The sequence below is a fragment of the Anabrus simplex genome, chromosome 3 (assembly GCF_040414725.1).
Source record: "Anabrus simplex isolate iqAnaSimp1 chromosome 3, ASM4041472v1, whole genome shotgun sequence".
NCBI lineage: Eukaryota > Metazoa > Arthropoda > Insecta > Orthoptera > Tettigoniidae > Anabrus > Anabrus simplex.
In genome coordinates this window covers 385,449,418-385,470,298 of record NC_090267.1, presented here as the reverse complement: position 1 = coordinate 385,470,298, position 20,881 = coordinate 385,449,418, and the positions used below count along the sequence as shown (strand labels likewise).

Sequence of the window (20,881 nt, the reverse complement as noted above, 5' to 3'; positions counted from 1 at the left end):
TGGAAGAAGAAGGGGACGAAAGCAGCAGCGCGAGACAGGTGGCACCATCTATAGACGCAACAACAGAAACACGAGGGGAAGACAACCAGGCAAAGGCGCCAACAATTGGAGAGAGCAGCAATCCGGATGGTAAAGATATAGAGGGCATAGATCGTTCCCAGAAAAATTTCAGGGAAACAAATAACATGAGGACATCTCTCGGCCGCATAAATGAAAGTGCAGCTGAGAGTCAGAATAGCACACCATCTGCCGATGACGAGGAAAACCACCAAGGAAGAATACAACACGCAGCAAATCCTACATTTCCAATAACACAAGGCAAGAAACGTAATAACGCTATAGTCAAGCAGACGACAATAAATGTCGAGACAGTAAATGAGAAATTAGAAAGCATAATGGAATTCCTGGAAAACAAGCTAGATCAAATAATTGAGCAAAAAGTTAACCAAAGTCTAAAAAGCAAAATTACAACAGAAATAAACCACACGGTCAGGACAGCACAAAATGCATTCGAAGAAACAAGCACTAGTACACGCGAAGAGAAGAATCAAATTCGCCAGAGAGAGACAATAAGGGAAACGAGAAACAAATGGAATAACATATCGCCCTTAACCAATCAAAGACAGAATGATGACGGTCAACTAGAAGCGGCAGAAAAAATGGCATGGCTGCACGTAGGTCGGCTTAAACAGAGCACCACGACAACAAATATAAGAAAATTCTTGGAAAGGAATGGCATCATAGGACACATAGAATGTGAAGAACTTAATACACTGGGGGACAGAAAAGCTTTTAAGGTCGGTTTCCCATATATCTATCTGGAAGATGCACAGAGCGCGGATTTCTGGTCACAGGGAATAAAAGTCGGAAGATTTCGCTTTCGGAGATATGTTAGGAGACCAGAGGAAGAACGAGGGGTGGAACTTCAGTAAACATCTCACCCAATTGCCAAAGAAGAAGGGACCTTGGTCGAGCACGGAAATAAGTGTATTATTATGGAATATAGAGGGAATAAGAAACGCAATACCCCACATATCACAGAAGACAATAGACGACATAGATGTTATGATACTGACAGAGACATTCCTCACGGAACCAATGGACTTGCAAGGTTATCATGGTTTACACACACTAGCGACCCCGACGGAAGGAAGACCAGCAGGGGGAGTCACAATCTTCATAAAAGGGAAACTGGGAGATATCAAGCGAATCAAGGAGGAAAACATGGTCACAATAATCACATCAGAAATTACGATAATAGGAATTTATATTCAGCCAAATACACCTATAGACATCATAAGGGATAAAATATCTATAGCCATAGAACAAACGAAAGCAGAAAGGAACGTTATAATTGCCGGAGATTTTAACTGCAGGATAGACAAAGAAAATACCAAAACTCGCATCCTTCTTGAGACACTGGAAGAAGGCTTCAAAATAGCTAACAAAAAAGAAACACCAACCTACTTTGCACAGAACGGTCATAGCGCCATCGACCTACTATTTTTTAGAGGAGTACAACTACTTGTGTAAACAAGAAGGCCTATGGAACTCATCGGCAGCACCAATAAGGAAACACATACCTATAATGACACGCCTACGCATGGAAATCTAACAAAAGAGGAAGGAAGCAAAAAGACCAAGTATATATACTAGAAAAATCCAGCGGGAAACTAGAAGAAAGCGAGGAAAACATCGGGAAAGCTAGAAACCTAATAGAAGAAGAAAGACTAGAAACAGCCACCAAAGTAATAACGAAAGCTATAATAGTAAAGGAAAGAAGACACGCACAAGCTTGGTTTGACCAAGAGTGTTAAGAGGAAAGAAAAGCAACTCTAAAGGCCCTGAATGCAGCAAAATTATACAGACGCCCAGAAGACTTAACAGCATATGCAGAGAAAAGGAAAAAATATAAAGAACTAATAAAAAAGAAAAAAGAAGAATATACAGAGAAACAAGGAAGGAAACAAGCCGAGGAAGCAAAATCAGACCCATACATAGCGCTGAGAAAGAAGACATCAATTGCAACAGGAGAAATTCATATGGAGAACTGGGAACATCATTTCTCGAACTTGGCGAGATGGAAGAACTGTGGAAAGACCTAATGAACAAATGTATACAGACTGGGAAAATACCAGAGGGATGGAACGCAGCGACTCTAAAGGTATTGTTCAAAGGAAAAGGGAGCAGAACATCACTAGACTCATTTAGAGGAGTAGCACTAGAAAATGCATCCTTTACAGTTTTCACGAAGATACTAAATGAAAGATTACTGGAAGCCTTCCGTGGGTACATTCCAGAAAATCAATTCGGTTTTATGAAAGGCAGGAGCACGGTCCAGGCAGTGAAATACCTAATAAATTGGGTAGAAGAAGCCTTAAGACACAAAGGAGGGAAATATCACGCAGTCTTTGTTGATTTCAAGAAGGCATTCGACTCAATCGACAGGCGAAAGCTAATCGAGAAAATTAAATTGACAATCGGTGAGAGAGACCCACTAGTGAGAATAGTTGAAGCATGTGTACAGAGGAACATAATCCGAATAAACAACAACGTAGAAATTTCTGAAGACATAATACAGACGAACGGAGTTATGCAAGGGGATCCCATGAGTCCCACACTTTTCAACATTTATACAGCAGATGTGAACTGCGTAGTAGAGGAAGGATCAAAAGCAGAGCTGATCCTATACGCAGATGACATGCTGATCGGAGCGAAAGAAAAGGAGGATGTGCAAAGGGCAGTCCGCAGACTAGAGACCTGGGCGAAGGAAAACAGTCTACAGATAAATGAAGAAAAGACAGTACAAATGACCTTCAGAAAAGGTGGGAAATCAACGTCCAAAGACAACATAACATTACACCAAAAGCCATTACAAAAGGTACGAAATTACAAATATTTGGGAATAACACTACAGACAACGGCGGCGTCCTTTGGTATACATATTCAAGAAAGAACGGCAGCAGCAATCAGAGCCTCATACAGCATCCAAAACATTTCAAACCTATCAATCAGCACGGCAATGAGACTTTTCAAGACGACAGTAGCGCCAGTGATAACATATGGAATTGAGATCGTGTGGGAAAAGCTGAAGATTGGAGACCTGATGAGAATAGAAAGAATAAAAGCAATGTTCATGAAGAGGATTACCCGAGTCGGAAAGACAGCGCCATCCAGGATGGTATACGAAATGATGCGGGAGACGTATTTCATAGAAGACATACGATCACAATTCTACCTACAATCAACGGAAGCAAGCAGGGCACTAGTAAACATCAGGGAAAGGAAGAAAAGTGAAATCGACGTCGACTTCTACGCCTCACCAGCGATGACGGACGATAGATGGACTAGAGAGTGCAACACACAACGCCACGTGATAACACGACTCTCCATACATGGGTTTCACCACAAGATATGCGTAAACCAGAAGTTCCATGAACCAGACGAAGATTGTAAGTGCATTTTGTGTGGACAGAAGTGTAGTAGATATCACATCATAACATGCACGAAATAAACCAGGACAATTACGGACTATAGCAAAGACTGAAATGTGAAATTTATTTAATGCTCAAACTTGAGTGTACATTTCTCAATTAATTGTTTCGGTTTATCAGAAAACTGTTCACAACAATATGTAATATAGGTACTTGTTTTGCATTGTACTAGGTTTTCATAAATATTGTGTTAGTTTGAATTAGCAAATAAATCTCTTGTATTTGAAATTTGGGTTGCACATTCCTTGTCATAAAAATTCTGTGACACCGTATGGTGTCATGCTACATTTTATCTTTCGTAAAAATTGATGTGACACCATATGGCGTAACACATGACCTTGGTATGGTGAGATTACATAAAAGCCTACAACGCGTGCAATTGCTTTGGCACCAGTGGAATACTATTCAAATACATGCCTGGCACCAGTGGAATAGTGTGCTACAATCGGCTCGGCACTCAATGTATTAAAAATCCACCTGGATCATGGATCTTCATTTCTAGGTCGATGATGTCCAGGTTCAAGCACTGTAACACACCCTTTTAGATACGTTTTCCTCTCTACTATTCTTCAGTTTCAAAAAAGGTTCGAATATTGCTTTCTGGCAGGATAGGCTAACTTTCCATGCACATTTACACTGGCAAGATCGGATTGGATATCTTTAACATTTCTGGTGCTTTGCTCGCTTCATTTTATTTCTTTACTATTTCGCATTTCACGTTTCCTAGGCTGCATTGGTACTTCAATCTGAGCTGGAGCGTCAGTGTCTTCAAAAACAGTTTTAGAATCAGTCTTGCTTACTGTTTGGGAACGGTCAGCTTCCAAGCTGTTGTCGCTGGATCTAACAGAATTCATCACTTAACTTGTGTTGTGCTGATTCCCACATCTTTAGGTATTTCACTCTCAAGATCTTCCATTATACGAGGGTAATCCCAAAAATACGCTCTCCTATTTTTTTTATAAATACAGAACTCTGTTCGTGCGCCTGTTGGTCACAATATTGTGAAGAGTGTTTCCCGCGCTTGCATATAAACACGAGCACGCCGTGCTGTGGCACTGTCTTCGCTTGGCAGACATTGAGAATGGAGCTCCCGTTGGATGTTACCACCAAGTGCGCGCAGTTATTCGGTTTTTGAACGCAAAAGGTAGTGAACCGATTTAAATTCATCGCCAATTGACAGAAGTGTATGGTGAGTCGTGCATGGTTGTCAAAAATGTTTGTAAGTGGTGTAGTGTTTGCAGCCAGTCGGACTGAAATTCACGACGAACAAAGGGGCGGGAGACCATCAATTTCCGTCTCGACAGTCGTGAAGGTTGAGCAAATCATGCGTAAAGATCAACGAATCACCCTGGATGATCTCTGTACTTTGGTTCCTGAGGTTTCCTGAAGCGCCGCTCACAGAATTTTAATGGAAGAGTTGAAATACCGGAAGGTGGATCACATGCGGCAACGAGTTGATTCTTCCTGCGCATTTCTTCAACGCTTTGCAGCCGAACAGGACAACTTTTTGGACTCGATTGTCACGGGTGACGAAACCTGGGTGTTTCACTTTACACCTGAGACCAAGCAACAATCACGCCAGTGGCGGCATCCCTCTTCGCCAAAGCTGCGCATATTCAAGCAAACGCAGTCTGCCGGTAAAGTCATGACAACTGTGTTTTGGGATCGAAAAGGGGTAATTTTTGTCGACTTCATGCTCACTGCGACTACAATGAACGCTGACAGGTACTGTGAGACCCTTGTTAAAACTCAGGCGGGCAATTCAGAACCGGAGAAGAGGAATCTTGAGCAAGTGTGTAAACATTCTCCTTGACAATGTTCGCCTGGCAAACCGTTGCTCTCCTGCGACAGTTAAAGTGGAACATCATAACCCACCCACCCTATAGTCCCAACTTGGCGCCCATTGACTATCACTTGTTCCCTAAGTTGAAAGAACATTTGGCTGGAAAGTGATTCAGCACCGGCGACGAGGTGAAAGATGAGATTAATAACTTTCTGAACAGCATGGCAGTGAGCTGGTATGACATGGGCATACAAAAACTGTCACAGTGTCAAAAAAAATGCATTGACCAAAATGGTGATTATGTAGAAAATAGCTAAATGTTCAAGCTGTAAAATGATGTAAACCATTGTAGAAATAAACAGGTATATGTATTTATAAAGAAATAGGAGACCTTATTTTTGGGATTACCTTCAAATCAAAAGACAACCTTGCAAGATATGAGGTGGACAGTCGAATTAGCAAGGTAACTCGATTTTACCACCAAGTAAGAAAAGTACTTTTGGATAAAAAAAGTACCATTGAAAGCAAAGATGACATGAATCATATTATATACCCATCCTCATGTATAGCTTGGAAACTACCACATTAATGAGACAACTCAAAAGTCCAAGCTGCAGAAATGAAGTTCCTATGCACCATGGTACAGAAGACCAAAGGTAAATTAAGTTTGGGAAAGAGAAAGTCTTAGAGGAGGTGGGAATAGGAGACTACCTACTACAGAGTATTTAGAAAGCAAGACTTAAATGGTTTGGCCGTGTAATAAGGATGAGTGCTAGCAGGACTGCAAGAAGAGAATATGAAAGTAAAATAAAAGGAAAAAGACTAGCAAGCAGACCCAGATAAAAATGAACTGATCTGGCGAAGAAAGATGTCAATGAGAGAGGACAAGATTGGAAGAAGATTATGAGAGAAGAGTGGTTCATAGACAAAGATGGAGGGAGATTGTACACCACACCCTGGCAGCTGGAAATGGACATCAGATAATTACACAGGGCAAGTTACCCTCAAATCCCCAAATATATGTAAACAATATTCGGTTATGTGACTGTGTTCTAATAACCTGGCAAACTAGAGAAAAGTGATATATCAATGTTCAGGTAGGATTATCATACCTCATAGTTTTGAAATTGTTAACTTTCTGGTATAACAAATTCCAGAATTTAAGGAGAGTATTACACCAGGCTTGCCTTCATTCTCTCCAGTAGTTGAAGTGCGTCTCGAATAAGAGTTCATTTTGCCAGAGAGAGATAGGGAGGGAGGAAAAGGGTGATAACACACTTTCACCGAATCAATAGATAGCTGATCGAACATGTGAGAACTCTTGAGGTTAACGAGAGAAGTTTGTACATGAAAGCCGAAGTAGAGTCCCCTGTTCAGTTGAAATGCTGCTGGCAAGGAATACAGTTCAAATATCGTTGTTGAAAACAATGAAAAATGATGCAGAAACGATTGAAGGTGGTTGGTGGATACGTGGAGTCTTTAGCATTACAATCTTCATTTTCATTTCAGTATCGTGAAGTTTCTGATTAGTTGACTGGAAGAGACAGCCACCCTAACAGAAGCTGATATAAGAACACCACCTGCACGAAGATGCACAGAAAGTAGTAAATCTTGCAAGCCAGTGCTGAAGTAAATCAAGAGGTCTTCACTATTTCTTATTTTGTGCGTACTAAATCAATACCTAACCTCTCTCATAAACAAATATTTTATAAACATGTCTTTTGTCCCAGGTTGATATTCTGGATGATACATTAAGATAAAATTAATATGAAGACATGCTCGCTAAAACGGTCTAACCCTCAAAATTAAAAAAAGTGAGTTAGGTGATGCTATCTATTGAGCAACATGAATAGTAACTATTCCTACATACGCTAATATCAGGAGGGATCATTTAGAGGAATACAGTAGGTGAAAATTTGAGTGTTTAACCTGAGGGCCTTTGTCAGAATGCAAAAATGGGCTAACCCCTATAGAGCAGAAATTAAATAAGTGTACGCAACTTTGCAGGCTTAGCACTAACATTGTGGTGTAGTGTGGTGGTGAACCAATGATTGAAACAACGAATTTGCCGAGAGCGGCTAACATTATGAACATTACAAAAGAATTTTAATGTAACATCATTAAAAAAATCATTACTGCGAATACAATGTCCCTGATTATATATGAATATGTACCTACTCCAGAATGTTCATTGTATCAATGTTGGTGACCCTGGCTACTGCTTGTAAACAATAAACATGGAGGACACAGAGAGTGAATTTGCTGAGCGAGCTGAAGAAATGTGCGGAAATTATCGTAAAAGGAAAAGTAATCCTTCAAAATGGTGTCAGGAAATTCAGAAAAAGAAAAGGAATAGTGGTGAGGAATATGTTAATTACAAAGGTGTTGTAATAGAGAAGAAGTGTATTGGTGCAAACTGCTGCTTTCGCGTAAGTGTTTTGAAAAGGTGACAGAAGATTATCTTGAAAGACTTTTTCTCAATTTCTGGAATTTGGGTGACCATGACTTACAAAATGCGTACATTTCTGGCTGTGTACAGATTTGCCCAGTGAAACGAAGATATGTGAATGATTCTCGTAGCAGTAGAAGACAATGTTCATGTATTTCCAAGGTTATGGTAGATGCAACAGAGGTTGTAATCTGTAAAAAGGCCCTATTGTCTATATTTCAATTGAGTAATGGACGACTTTCTCGAATAATTCAAGAGAAGAAAACTTCAGGCACCTTCAAGGTAAGCAATCACTGTGATTCTAATAACTTTTCATGTGCAGTTCTCTACTTAAGTTAGGTTGTGCTTCAAGACAACAAAACATGGTTGTAAGAGAACATGGTTTATTCTGTTTTAGTTGGATCAGAGGGGTCAGCATGGAAACCGTCACAACAAAACAGAAGATGCAGATATAAACTACATAAGGGAGCACATTGACAGTTTCCCCACGCGGTCGAGTCATTCTTGGAAAAAGAATCCTAACATGAAGTACTTAAGTGGAGAACTCAATATTAGTGTTTTGTATAACCTTTATATGGACAAGTGCACCCAGGAAAATAGGACACCAGTTAGCCTTGCCATTTACAGAAAGATTTTCTATAAATATTATAATTTGTCATTCCAAGCACCTCGTAGTGATAAATGTAAAATATGCGACAGTTTAAACATTCAAATTTCAACAGAGAATGATCCTCTGAAAAAAAAATAATCTGGAATGTAAGTTAGAGCTGCATAAACGAAAATCAGAGTTGGCCTATGAGCAGTTAAAAGCAGGCACACAACTAGCTAAGGAAGACAGCACTGTTCATGTGATTGCTTTTGACATGCAGCAATGTCTCCCCACTCCCCACTTGAGTGTAGGGAAAATATTTTATAAACGTCAGCTTTGGACTTTGTATTTTGGTATTCACAATGTTGCAAATAACGCTGCAACAATGTTAATGTGGTCTGAGGATGTAGCGGGAAGAGGGGACAATGATATAATCTCATGCCTTCGGCATTATGTTACGGCTTCCGTTCCTGATAATGTTAACCACCTGATAGTATATTCTGATTCTTGTTTTGGTCAAAACAAGAACTTTTCTTTAGTTAGCTTTTGGATGTTTTTAGTCCAGACTGGAAGATTTAATATAATAGAACATAAATATTTAGTGCCAGGTCACACGTATTTGCCATGTGACAGAGACTTTGGCCTTATAGAGAAGAAAAAGAGGCAAGGGTCATCAATTTACATTCCAGATCAGTGGATGGAACTTGTTAGGAAGACTAGGGTTAAGAAGCCGTTTGCAGTGGTAAAGATGACACGTGACATGTTTATCACTGCTTCGCCTTTACTGGATAAGGTAACGAAAAGAACAGTCTCTGATTCGAAGCAAAAGGTATTATTAAGCAAGATTACATGTTGTAAAATCAGTAAAGATGATCCATTTAGGTTACTTTTCAAGTACTCATACTCTTCTATTGAAAAGTATGATTCTGTAGATCTCAGAAAAAAAGTACCTGGTAGACCATCATTCGGTATTGAACAACAACTACTATGCAAGTACGACAGACCTAGGCCTGTACTTCCAGCCAAAATCAAGGATATTTTAGACTTGTTGGATTACATACCCCCTCTGTATCATGCATACTACAGAAATCTTGCTTCCAATGCATGTAGTCCCGTTCAAGAAGACGATGATCCACTTTTTGATATTCCTGATTATGATTAGGTTAAGGTACAGGATTAAGTACCTGTAGGCCAACCTCATTATTGCATTTGTTGATAAATTATGTATTATTTGTTTGTAACAACACTTTCCTTATCTATATTATATAATTTATTGCCAGAATTATTTGTATTTCCCTTCCATTTATCACAAAGTCAGGTAGGTATGTTACAAAACTAACACATGTACGTTGAGTATACAACTTCCCTTAAGTTCATTTAGCTACTGCATTGCTAGTCTGCAATAAAACAACTTAAAATTGCTATGAAAAGATTTTCCTGAATGTATACTTTGATTTGATGTGCAATACACCAGGTAAAATTAATGCAGTATATATATTTTTGTTCCGTTTGCAAAACTTAAATTTTCTCCTTTCAAGCAAAGTGAGGGTTAGACCATTTTTGCGAGCATGTCTTCATATATTTTTTTAGATGACTGCATAATTTGAGGTCAAGGATTAAATCATATGACCTTGAAGGCTGAAAATATGCAAATCTGTGCAGTCTCATCACTTTTTGATTGATACTGCTCTCAACTCTTAAGTTTACAATTAACATGAGTTATACCAATAAAGAGAATAACTTTGTATACGAATCTTAATTTTGTCAATTCTTTAAATCCTAGTATTCATTCAGTTATTATACTGAAGGAGCTATAATTTTGTGTAAGAGCTTTGTCTTTTTCTTTCCTTTATTTTTCACTGTACATCTACCAAATTTCATTGAGATCAGAGTTTGTAAGGTTATGGACTGAGTGATTTGGCATAGAATGAATCTTTAATTGCATGTGACTTGTATTTCCATTGTATTAAACTTCAAAAAAGTTTTCTAATTACTTACTTCACAGGATTACTTCACTGTATCCATGTTCCACTCCTTTTCAGCTCTGGAAAGCTCGAGTCCTTGGTTATGAGGGAGCAGCTAAACTTTTTCGCCAGATTGACGATGAGAAATCTCCTGAGTTTGGAAAGTTTTTGGGCCTGGTAAAGAAATTTGTTGTAGACAGCAATGCTGCTGCCCAAGAAAAGGGGCTTGAGGCCGTTCTGGCCTTCGTTGAAAATTATGCACATGCAGGAAAGTAAGTATCAACATTTTTATTTTTAGGTCAGCTTCTCCCCTCGGTCATTTTGTTCTTGTTATTGTTACCAGATTTTTACTGTTCTTTCTAAATGTCAAGTGGGCAACTGGACAGGTAGAGATCAATGCACTGCAAGAGTTATCACGTTCGAATTTGATGTTCAGCTTTCAAGGGAATGGATTTCGGTGTAAAATTCTAAACTGATTCTAGAATGACGTAGTGGAAACCGCACGGGCTACTTTGTTCTGAACGCTGAAAACCTGCCAGGTGACAGCATTACCGAGGTGGTGGAGAGAAGTAAAGCTGACCTCGAATCCTGGCAGCAGTCAATGGCTCGTGGTGATCAAGCAGCGAACTGCTGTGCCGCGTTGCATTCCCCACCTTAAAATTTCCCTTCACTCTTCTACCCTCTCAACTAGAATATAACATGCAACATAATTTGATGTTTAGTGCTTGGCCTTACTGTAAATAAGTAAACAGACCTTTCTTTGTTTTCCTCTTTTACTCTTTGTAATCCTTGCAATAGTGGATGTTTACAAAAAAAATGGTCGATGCAAAGAGACTGCTTGCACCACGTGCACCTTGCAACACTTTTGCTAGTATTTTGGATAGCACCATCCTTGAAACAAAACTGAACAGGCTTCACGAAGCAAGCAGGTTGTGTTTCAACATAACCAGATTTGTACCAACTATACATCCACGTTACGAAACCTCAGAGAAGGTAGTTGGTTGTGGATCAATTATTGAATTTTAAAAACGTTGTGCAAATGAATGTCATTATCAAAATAGCATAACATAATCAGGTCACCAAAAACTAACATTGTTTCATTATCCAGAAACCAAGCACATCTAATGGCTGAATCATTTCACTATTTCTGTAGAGTGTTAACAATAATAGTTTTGTTGCCGGGTTGAATGTATGTTGTATGTTCAATCGTCAGCTGTGAGGCTGGTTGGATCCTTAACAGGTCTACCATCAGCTGTCATACATGGCCCAGGCATCTCTGAAGAGGTGTACTAGGGAAATGAGGAGTGAGGTAGTTTCCCATTGCTTTCCTCAGCAAACCAGAAGGTGCTATTACATATCAGTCTGCCAAGTCCACTGAAGCTTTAGAATAAGGTATTTAGAACCTTATAACGCCTTAAAACACAGAAAACATTCCGCCATGAGTATCCATATGAGGGGAAACGGGGCATACTTTCAGTGCTATAGATTAGAATATGCAAATACTAAAATACGCAAACAAAAGTAGTCTAATGACCGGGTATGAAAACGCTTACATTTCCTTGGACCATCATTTAAATAAAAATAGAAATATAAAGTATATCTCGGATATTAATAGTCCCATAGTTGAGCAAATACAAAATCTAATCGCTAATTTTGATACCAATGCCAACAACTTCATGAAAATCTTCCACTATAAACATGCTTTTAATCCACCGGTAGCAATAGGAGCTACTCCTGTAGCGCCCTGCGCTCCTTTCCCCTTCCGCCATCTTCCCCACCTCTATAATCACATTTGTACAACACACGGAGCAACAAGTTAGTGACCATCAGACCTCCGTAAACAACTAAGGGACCATTCACTCCTCAACCAACACAAGGGTAAGCGCCTTTTTTAGTATTTCCCCACAGCAGGACATATTTTAAATCCCAGCAACTGGCACTTAACATACTCTTTTCTTTTTCAGGGCTCACCTGTTTAATGTTTTTCACCAATGAGATCTTTTAGTCCCCTGTTCGAAGATCATTGACAGTATATACTGAATAACATTATGATGAAATATAACACGACGGAATCTCTTAAAACCGTTTCATGCTAACCTGGCGACGTTTTATCCATCTATACAATTCGTTTTTCAACCAACACATGTTGATCTTAAGATATCTGTAACAAGATGGCAGTCCACAATAGTTTCATTTTATTGTGTAAAAGTATTCCCAACTGTAAACAGTTTAATGCCATCGTATGAGGATTATGCTCATCGTTCCATACGAATAATCATGCACAGCAACGTACCATTAACATTTCGTATCATTCTCCTACACTTCAAGTTATTTTAATGGTCACTAAATGTTTTAATAGACATATTATATTCTTACTGATCATTTTTAAATTGTTGCAATTAGTTTTATCATTGTATTATTAGATGTTTTTACATTATATGTACGAGGGCTATTTTTTTTTTTTTTTTTTTTTTTTTTTTTTTTTTTTTTCCAAGGTCCGATTGATCACGAAATGAAACAGCAGTACAAATTTGACACTTTTCTGTTAGTAACACTTACTGATACATCACAGCTATTTTTCAACATAGTCGCCTCGCAGACTGAGACATTTGTCGTAGCGTGGTACCAACTTGTCAATGCCCTCTTGATAGAACGTCGCCGCCTGCGCCTGTAACCATCTTTGTACGCCGGTCTGCAGCGCCTCGTTGGTGTCAAAACGCTGTCCTCCTAGCCAGCGTTTCATGTGAGCAAAGAGGTGAAAATCTGATGGAGCCAGGTCCGGACTGTATGCTGGGTGGTCGAAAACGTCCCACTGGAAACGCTGCAGGAGGTTCGTGGTGGCAGCTGCAGTGTGGGGCCGAGCATTGTCATGGAGGTGGACAGTGCCTGATGACAACAGCCCTCTCCGCTTATTCTGAATTGCCCGTCGTAGACGTTGAATAGTCGCACAGTATGCGGCTGCAGTGATGTTGGAACCACGTTCCATGAATTCCACCAACAGAACTCCTTTCCGGTCCCAGAACACAGTAGCCATACACTTTCTGTTGGAGAATGTTCGCTTGAATTTCTTTGGCTTACTCGGGGAGTGCGAATGCATCTACTGTTTGGATTGCTCTTTTGTTTCTTCCGTTTCAAAATGAACCCATGTCTCGTCCCCTGTAACAATTTTGTTCAAAAAATCCGGTCCTTCATCATGGTAGCGCTGTAGAAACGCTAAAGCGGCGCCCATTCGCTGTGTTTTGTGACGGTCAGACAGCGTCTTCGGAACCCATCTCGCACAAAGTTTGCGGTACTGAAGTGTCTCGCTCACAATTGTGTAGAGAGCTGACCTGGAAATTTCAGGAAACGAAGCACTCAACACAGAAATTGTGAACCGACGATTTTCTCGAATTGCCTGATCCACACGCTGAACAAGATCATCGGTTGACACACGCTTCCTTCCCTGGTCGCCTGCATCATGGACGTCTATACGCCCTGCTGTAAAGTTCCTGCACCATTGTCGCACTTTGCTGTCGCTCATGCACGTTTCACCATACACACGACTTATTCGGCGATGAATTTCGGCTGCATTGCACCCCTCAGCCTGAAGAAATCGAATTACACCGTGCACTTCACACTTGGCGGGCGAAGCGATCGTTGTAGCCATGTTTACGAGCATGCTGCACGTTCACTACTGAAGGGACTGAGGTGAGGCGCATAACGGTCATTTCAGAGACGTTGCACAACACATCTGCGCAGTGGTTCATCATATATTCGCGGGCGTTTGACTGTCGCGACCGATCGGACCTTGAAAAAAAAAAATAGCCCTCGTACTAGGATCAAGGTGCTGATGTACCTTGAATTAGGTTATTCTGGCTGATGATGCTCATAAAGTATGAGCAAAACATGTCCTAATTTTAATATCTGTTAATGGTTTTATCCTAAATATAAAGGATTACTGTGTATTGGAAAGGTGGTTTTTATTATTGTAACAACTTCTTATTCTGAATTCCAATACGGCTTTATAATGAGATTTACAACTTGCAAAACTGATCCGGATTATCGAAAATCCAGATAATCCAGAAAAACTAAAAACCAAATAACTTACAGTAGATGTTATATAATCTCTTAACATAAGTTGTACAACAGTAGATGTTATATAATCTATTAACATAAGTTGTACAGTAAAACCCTTTTTTTCAATTGTACAGTAAATATAAGAACACTTTTCTTACATTTACGACTCTGTTTTATGCACTAAAATAATGTGCGAGATTTTCTGTTTTACCTTTGTATAGAGTTTATGCGCAGCACGAACACGAAAACGTTTCACTAACAGCATTTCTGCCGGTGTGGTTTGTCTAGGATTGTAAATAGGCAATTAATTTGTCCAGCTGCATTGTTGCCTCTCCATGAGTCATTGTTTCTTCTGATGGAGCACCGGTTTCATTTTCAAATTCAACATCAGTGAATTAGTAATGCGTTGCATTCAGGAGAGCGTGGGTTCGGATACCACCTCGGCCGTCCTGGGAATGGTATTCCACGGTTTCCCATGCTCAAGTCCAGGCGAATGCCGGGATGGTACCTTTGATAGACCGTAGCCGAATTACTTCCAATTCCTGTCCTTAACTATCCTTGGCGGAAAAGACATTCAATAAGAGTCGACCCCGTAAAAGAAATACTGTACAATTAAAAATACATTTCTATTTTCGTTCTGGATAAACCGGAGATCCGGATTAATGAGGGCTGGATAAACGAGGTTCTTGTGTAGTAGAGACAACACAGAGAACTTTAATTCGAGGGGTAAGTGTTAATTACTACAGGGTCAGTTACGGCTTTACCTACTCTAATTCTCTGAGATCTATTTTCTAGAAATATAGCAACCCATTCTGTTGCTCTTTTGTCCAGTCCAATTGCACCCATTTTTGCCAGTAGTTTCCCATGATTCACCCTATCAAATGCCTTAGACAGGTCAGTTGTGATACAGTCGATTTGACCTGAATCCAAGATATCTGCTATATCTTGCTGGAATTCTACAAGTTGAGCTTCATTGGGATAACCTTCCCTAAACCCGAACTGCCTTCTGTTGAACCAGTTCTTAATTTTGCAAACATGTCTAATATAATCAGAAAGAATGCTTTCCCAAAGCTTACATGCAATGCGTGTCAAACTGACTGGCCTGTAAATTTCAGTTAATGTCTATCACCCTTTCCTTTATACCCCCTTAGTGTGGGGGACGCAGATGTAGAATACACCCCTGGTTTGCTCTACCTGTCATAGGAGGCGACTAAAAGGGGCAGTTTTGTTGCGGACATGGATTGCGGCTTGGTATCGTGATGGAACTCCTGTGGATCGGAGGGGTAGAATACATTCACAGGTTATCCCTGCCTTTCATAGAAGACGACTAAAAGGGTCATGTGGCCATCACTCCCCTCTTTATTTTTTATTTTTTTTGAGGGTTAGTTGTAGACTGATTCAGAATTCTTGATGTGCGTGCTGCTCGGAGATGGGCCTTTTATGTGTGCGATTGTGCCCGAAAGCCCGCTCGTGACCGCCCAGGAATCCTGCTGGTGGGACGCCATGTACCCGTGTAGTAGTATCCGTCTGACAGCACAGGTCCTCACACAGCCGAATGCCAGAAGGACATATTATTATTGTTTAAATTTTTTTCTCTATTACTCTGTACATGCTTTGGGCTAGATGCTATTGCGGGCGATTGGAGGAAGGGAGTCTTAGTGCTCATTGCCTCAGTCATTCCGTATTAGGTGTCGTCCAGCATCGGACCCCAGGCAATACCTGCTACGACCAGGTGGGTATCGCCTTGGCTGCTTGGTTCGGCTACAGGGGCCCGTGATCCAAAGGGGTGGCATTCAGGGAGGATGATTTTGAGCATGGATTTAAAACTTCTTCAGACTGCCCAAGGTGGTCCCCACCGAAGTCTTTAACTTTTGATTCCTTGCAGAGTTCGACCGCCTGGGAACAAGCGCAACGTGAAGGAATGGGATCCAGCTTCCCTAGTTTTCTGGTTGTTACCAGAACTGATGGGAGTGACTTCAAGCTGGTGAAGTCGTATTTTTTTAGTAGGCACATAGGTGTTTACGGCAAACTGGAAGATCTGAAAAAAATTTGCAACGGTAGTTTGTTGCTAAAGACGTGTACTGCCATGCAAGCTGATCGGTTGCTCAAGTGCAACCACTTTGGCAATATACCTGTCAAAATGGAGGAGCGCAAGATCTTAAATCTGTACAGTTATGTTCTGCTGTTCGGAAACACGGAGTGTCAATTGTTCCAAAACATTCTCAAGCGAGACTGAGATAGTGAGTTGCTATCCCGTCAGATGCGCACTTCACACTGCCCTTCCCCTGTACTGTACAGTCATTTAAAGACATATAAAAGTGATGCCTTTTTTTTTTTTTACATAAGACAAAACAGCCCTCCAACCAAAGGTACTCCTTCCACCCTGTCAGCATCCACGTGTACAGCCTGACAAAAATCCTAATTATGTAGGAAGTTAGTCGTACTGTTCGTGTAAGCTATTTGAGAGGATGGTAAATCGCGGACTTGCGTGGTGTTTGGAGAAATGAGGACTTTTGTTCAATTACCAGTGTGGTTTTCGAGCCGCTCGCTCGACCACTGACCACTTGGTACACCTGGAGATTTCTATCCAGGATGCATTTCTCTGCAAACAGCATTTGATGGCTGTTTTCTTTGATTTAGAAGAGGCCTATCACACCACATGGCAATATGGTATCCTTTCAGTCCTGCATCAATGGAGATTCTGAGGTAACCTGCCAGTATTTGTTGTGAATTTTTTGATCTGAGTAGGGAGGGCATATTCACAATACCACGTTCAAGAAAATGGAGTCCCACAGGGATCGGTTCTTAGTGTCACTCTGTTCGCGATTGCCATAAATGGTATTGTCGCTGCTGCTGGTTCAGCAGTAATACCGTCGCTTTATGTGGATGATTTGGGTCTGGTTCCTGACCCGGGCGAATTACTGGAAATGGGCTGTGGATTTTCATTTTATAGCTCGCATAATATGGCAGTCGCAGGGTGACAATTACAGCAAGCTATTAGGAGAGTGGAACAGTGGACTTTAGAATATGGCCTTTGGTTTTCAACTGCAAAGTCCTCTGTTGTGCACTTTTGCTGGAAGCGCACTCTTCACTCGCATCCTGAGCTTTATTTAGGAAATGTCACTCTTCTCGTTGTTGACACTTACCGATTTCTTGAGCTCCTTTTCGAAAGCAGGTTATCGTGTAAGCCACATGTGCGGCAGTTAAAAGTGCAATGTAGTAAGAAGTTGAATATTTTGAAATTTTTGAAGCTTTTCGTGCAAGTCCCATTGTTAGCCTGCTCGCTGAATTTGGTGTGCTGCATTTACACCCGGGGCGCCAGCAAATGCTTCTGTCCTATGCTGCAAATATGCAATAGATGCCATTTCATCCAAGCTATCCTTGCGTATTCCACAATGGAAACCGTTGGCTGTACGTTGCTTATCCTTGAGCAACGCGGCTGGTTGGAATACGCTTGGATAGCAGTCACACATTGTTTGATGTACTTTCGGTTCCCTGCCTTGTCAGATAAACAAGTGGGGTACCTCCGTGGATAATGCGACGACCTGAAATAATCCAGATCTGCATACTGGCCCGAAGGAAAACACGGACCCTTCGATTTATTGTAGACTCTTTCTGTCCGTTATTGGCCGGGATCCAGGTTCAGTCGTTGTTTACACGAATATTTCGAGGGCAGAAACGAAAGTGGGCTGTGCGTTCGTTGTCAACAATGATAGCTTTGTTTTTGTCTCCCGGAAGCCTGTAGTGTGTACACAGAAGAGTTCTATGCTATCTGTGAAACACTGCGGTACGTACTGTCCGATGAGCTCAGACACGTTCTCTGTGTACTGACTCCTTGAGTTCGCTACAGTCTATTGATACTGGTTTTCCTCGGCACCGTCTGGTGCAGCGGATCTAGGGCCTGCTCTCTGGATGTTTGGATGCCGGCACCAGGATCATGTTTATGTGGCTCCCCAGCCACTCGGTCTAGAGGGAAGCAAGTTAGCAGATAAGAATGTCAAGGAGGCAGTTACATTGCCCCCGTTTCTTTACAAGGTTCCAGCATGTGATATTCGCTTCCAGGTGAGATATTTGATTATGTCCCGAATAAGCTGAGAGCGATAAAAGGGCTTCTCGGAGGGAAGCAGTGGTATTTTGTCATCCTTGAATCGGCCACGGTACGCATCCCTATTTACTGAAAGGAGAACCCCTCCGGTGTGTACTTGTGGCAATCACCTTACCATGGTACACATCCATACGGAGTGCGTGGACCTGTTCGATCTGTGCCGTAGTCTCAAACTCCTGAGTACCATCTCCCTCATCCTGAGAGATGACGAGAAGTCAGCAGACCTCGTCATCCGTTTTATGAGGGAACGTGGATTGTTTTGTCATAAATAAATGTATTGTTTCGTATTAGTCTTTGTATTATTGTTCTGTACGTTTTATTAATTGGACTCTGTTTTAGTTTGTGTTTGTCTATTTTAATTTTTTTTTAAATAGTCATTTGCATGATATATTATTGAATTTTAGGGTAACGCCTTATTCCATCATTACCTATCATCTTTCTTTTTACCAAAAATAAAGCATTGGGAATTAGATCCACTGATTATTTGAAATTCACCATTTATCTTTATTTGTTTTAAAATCTAGTAATTGGATACAATTGTAAAATTTTAATTGTCATACATCGTCCATCTCGTATCATTAGGGGCCGATGACCTTAAATGTTGGGCCCTTTTAAATAACGAGCATCATCATCAAACTTTCCTTTATACACAGGGGCTAGTATAGCAACTCTCCACTCTTTTGGTGTAGTTCCTTCATGCAGATAGTAATCAAATAAGTACTTCAGATATGGTACTATATCCCAACCCATTTTCTTCAGTATATCCCCAGAAAACTTATCAATTTCAGCCGCTTTTCTGGTTTTCAAATTTTCTATCTTATTGTAAATGTCATTATCATAGGTAAATTTTAATACTTTTTTAACATTAGTCACCTCTCTCTGGACCCTATCCCTGTAGCCAACAATCTTTACATACTGCTGACGGAATACTTCTGCCTTTTGAAGATCCTCACATACACACTCTCCTTGTTCATTAATGTTATAACCTGTTTCTGCCTTAAAATACCTATACATATCCTTCCATTTTTCACTAAAATTTGTATGACTGGACTGCCAATTATGCTTGCCATCACGGTTCCAAGTGTGTTGTTTAAGGTTGCACCATCCTGAGGGGTGGTTTCTGTCATGCACCATATTGGGCAACCATTTCTAATATGTGCGTCCCATTGGGTGACCTAACAATTGCTCCGGCTATTTTCCCCTCAATCACCCATCACTCTTACAGACCATTAAACGGATGAATGCATAATAAAATTGATGCTAAGTGTCGTTGGCTAAGTTCGGTTTAAATCCTCATCGTATAAACAGTTATCGCATCATAGAATTTTAGCGATGTTGTAACCTTCAATTTTCCTATCAGAATATTTGATATGGTAATCCTTACATTGCCACGCGACACCTCTCAGGGATAATTAAATTGCATCTACGAACCATAATATTTTACGTGAGATCAACTGAGACACCTCATTTCCTCTTCAATAAATTATTATCGATACCATTCATCATCCTGAATCAATATTAGGTTTTTCAAGTCCAATCATCCGAATATAAGTGAAGAAAATAAATAAAATATTTTTTTTTTTAAATGGAATAATTCAAAATTACTTAAATCCTAATAATATTAGCCTATCTCCTAAAATAATAACATCTAAATTGGGTAATCTATTATTTATTTCTTGATTCCGGACTCATAAAAGAAAATCTACTAATAATTATCATCATCAATTTTCTTCTTCTCTAACAAAGAAAATAAAATTTAAGTTAACTTCAATCTGATTCAACTATTCTTCTCCATTAGTTAAGCGCATCACAAAAATAAGGATAAGTTTTCTTGATTATAAAGTTGAAAGTACATTTTCTTTCTATTGAAAAAAAAATGTATCATTTTTAGGTTGAAAATAAATCTAAGTCCCTAATCCTAATTAAACTTCATAATAAAATTGTATAGTTTGAGTCCATCAGTTCTTGTTTCTTTCTTTTATATAAAAAAAATGCTTATTTTCATCATTATCACATCAACATTCTGTCACTGTAATTCACTTATTTTGATGTTATAACGTTAGCAATCACAAGTAAGTTCCAAATATATCGGCCCAAAAATGGCTATTTCAAATATATATTGTTCTTTAAATGAGAAATATTGGTCACCTCGACCACGTCATTTGGTTAAAATATTCAAATAACACCTTAAAACTAAATGCAGGTATCGTACAAAGACTAATTATAATCGTAGTTCAAATAGAAATTGTACCTAACATGTTTTATGGTTTAGCAATATTTAATCAGGTATCTATAATTCCGTAGGAATGCATTTGGTAACCTTTTTTATTTAATTGTGGTAGAGATTTTAAATTATGGGGTTGTTCTATGAATTAAATTCATTCTTGACAACATGCTTCCAATAATATTCAGTACAACGTTGATATATATTATCTATGAAG

At 39.9% G+C, this 20,881-nt stretch overlaps 1 protein-coding gene across 1 annotated transcript in view; it reads left to right on the top strand.

Annotated features, from left to right (window-relative positions):
* msps (msps cytoskeleton-associated protein 5) overlaps positions 1-20,881 on the top strand; it is a 414,143-nt gene that overhangs the window by 16,820 nt on the left and 376,442 nt on the right. Inside the window, exon 3 of the mRNA XM_068226728.1 lies at positions 10,358-10,551. Coding sequence (XP_068082829.1) covers positions 10,358-10,551 — 194 coding nt within the window. The remainder of the gene's footprint in view (positions 1-10,357; positions 10,552-20,881) is intronic.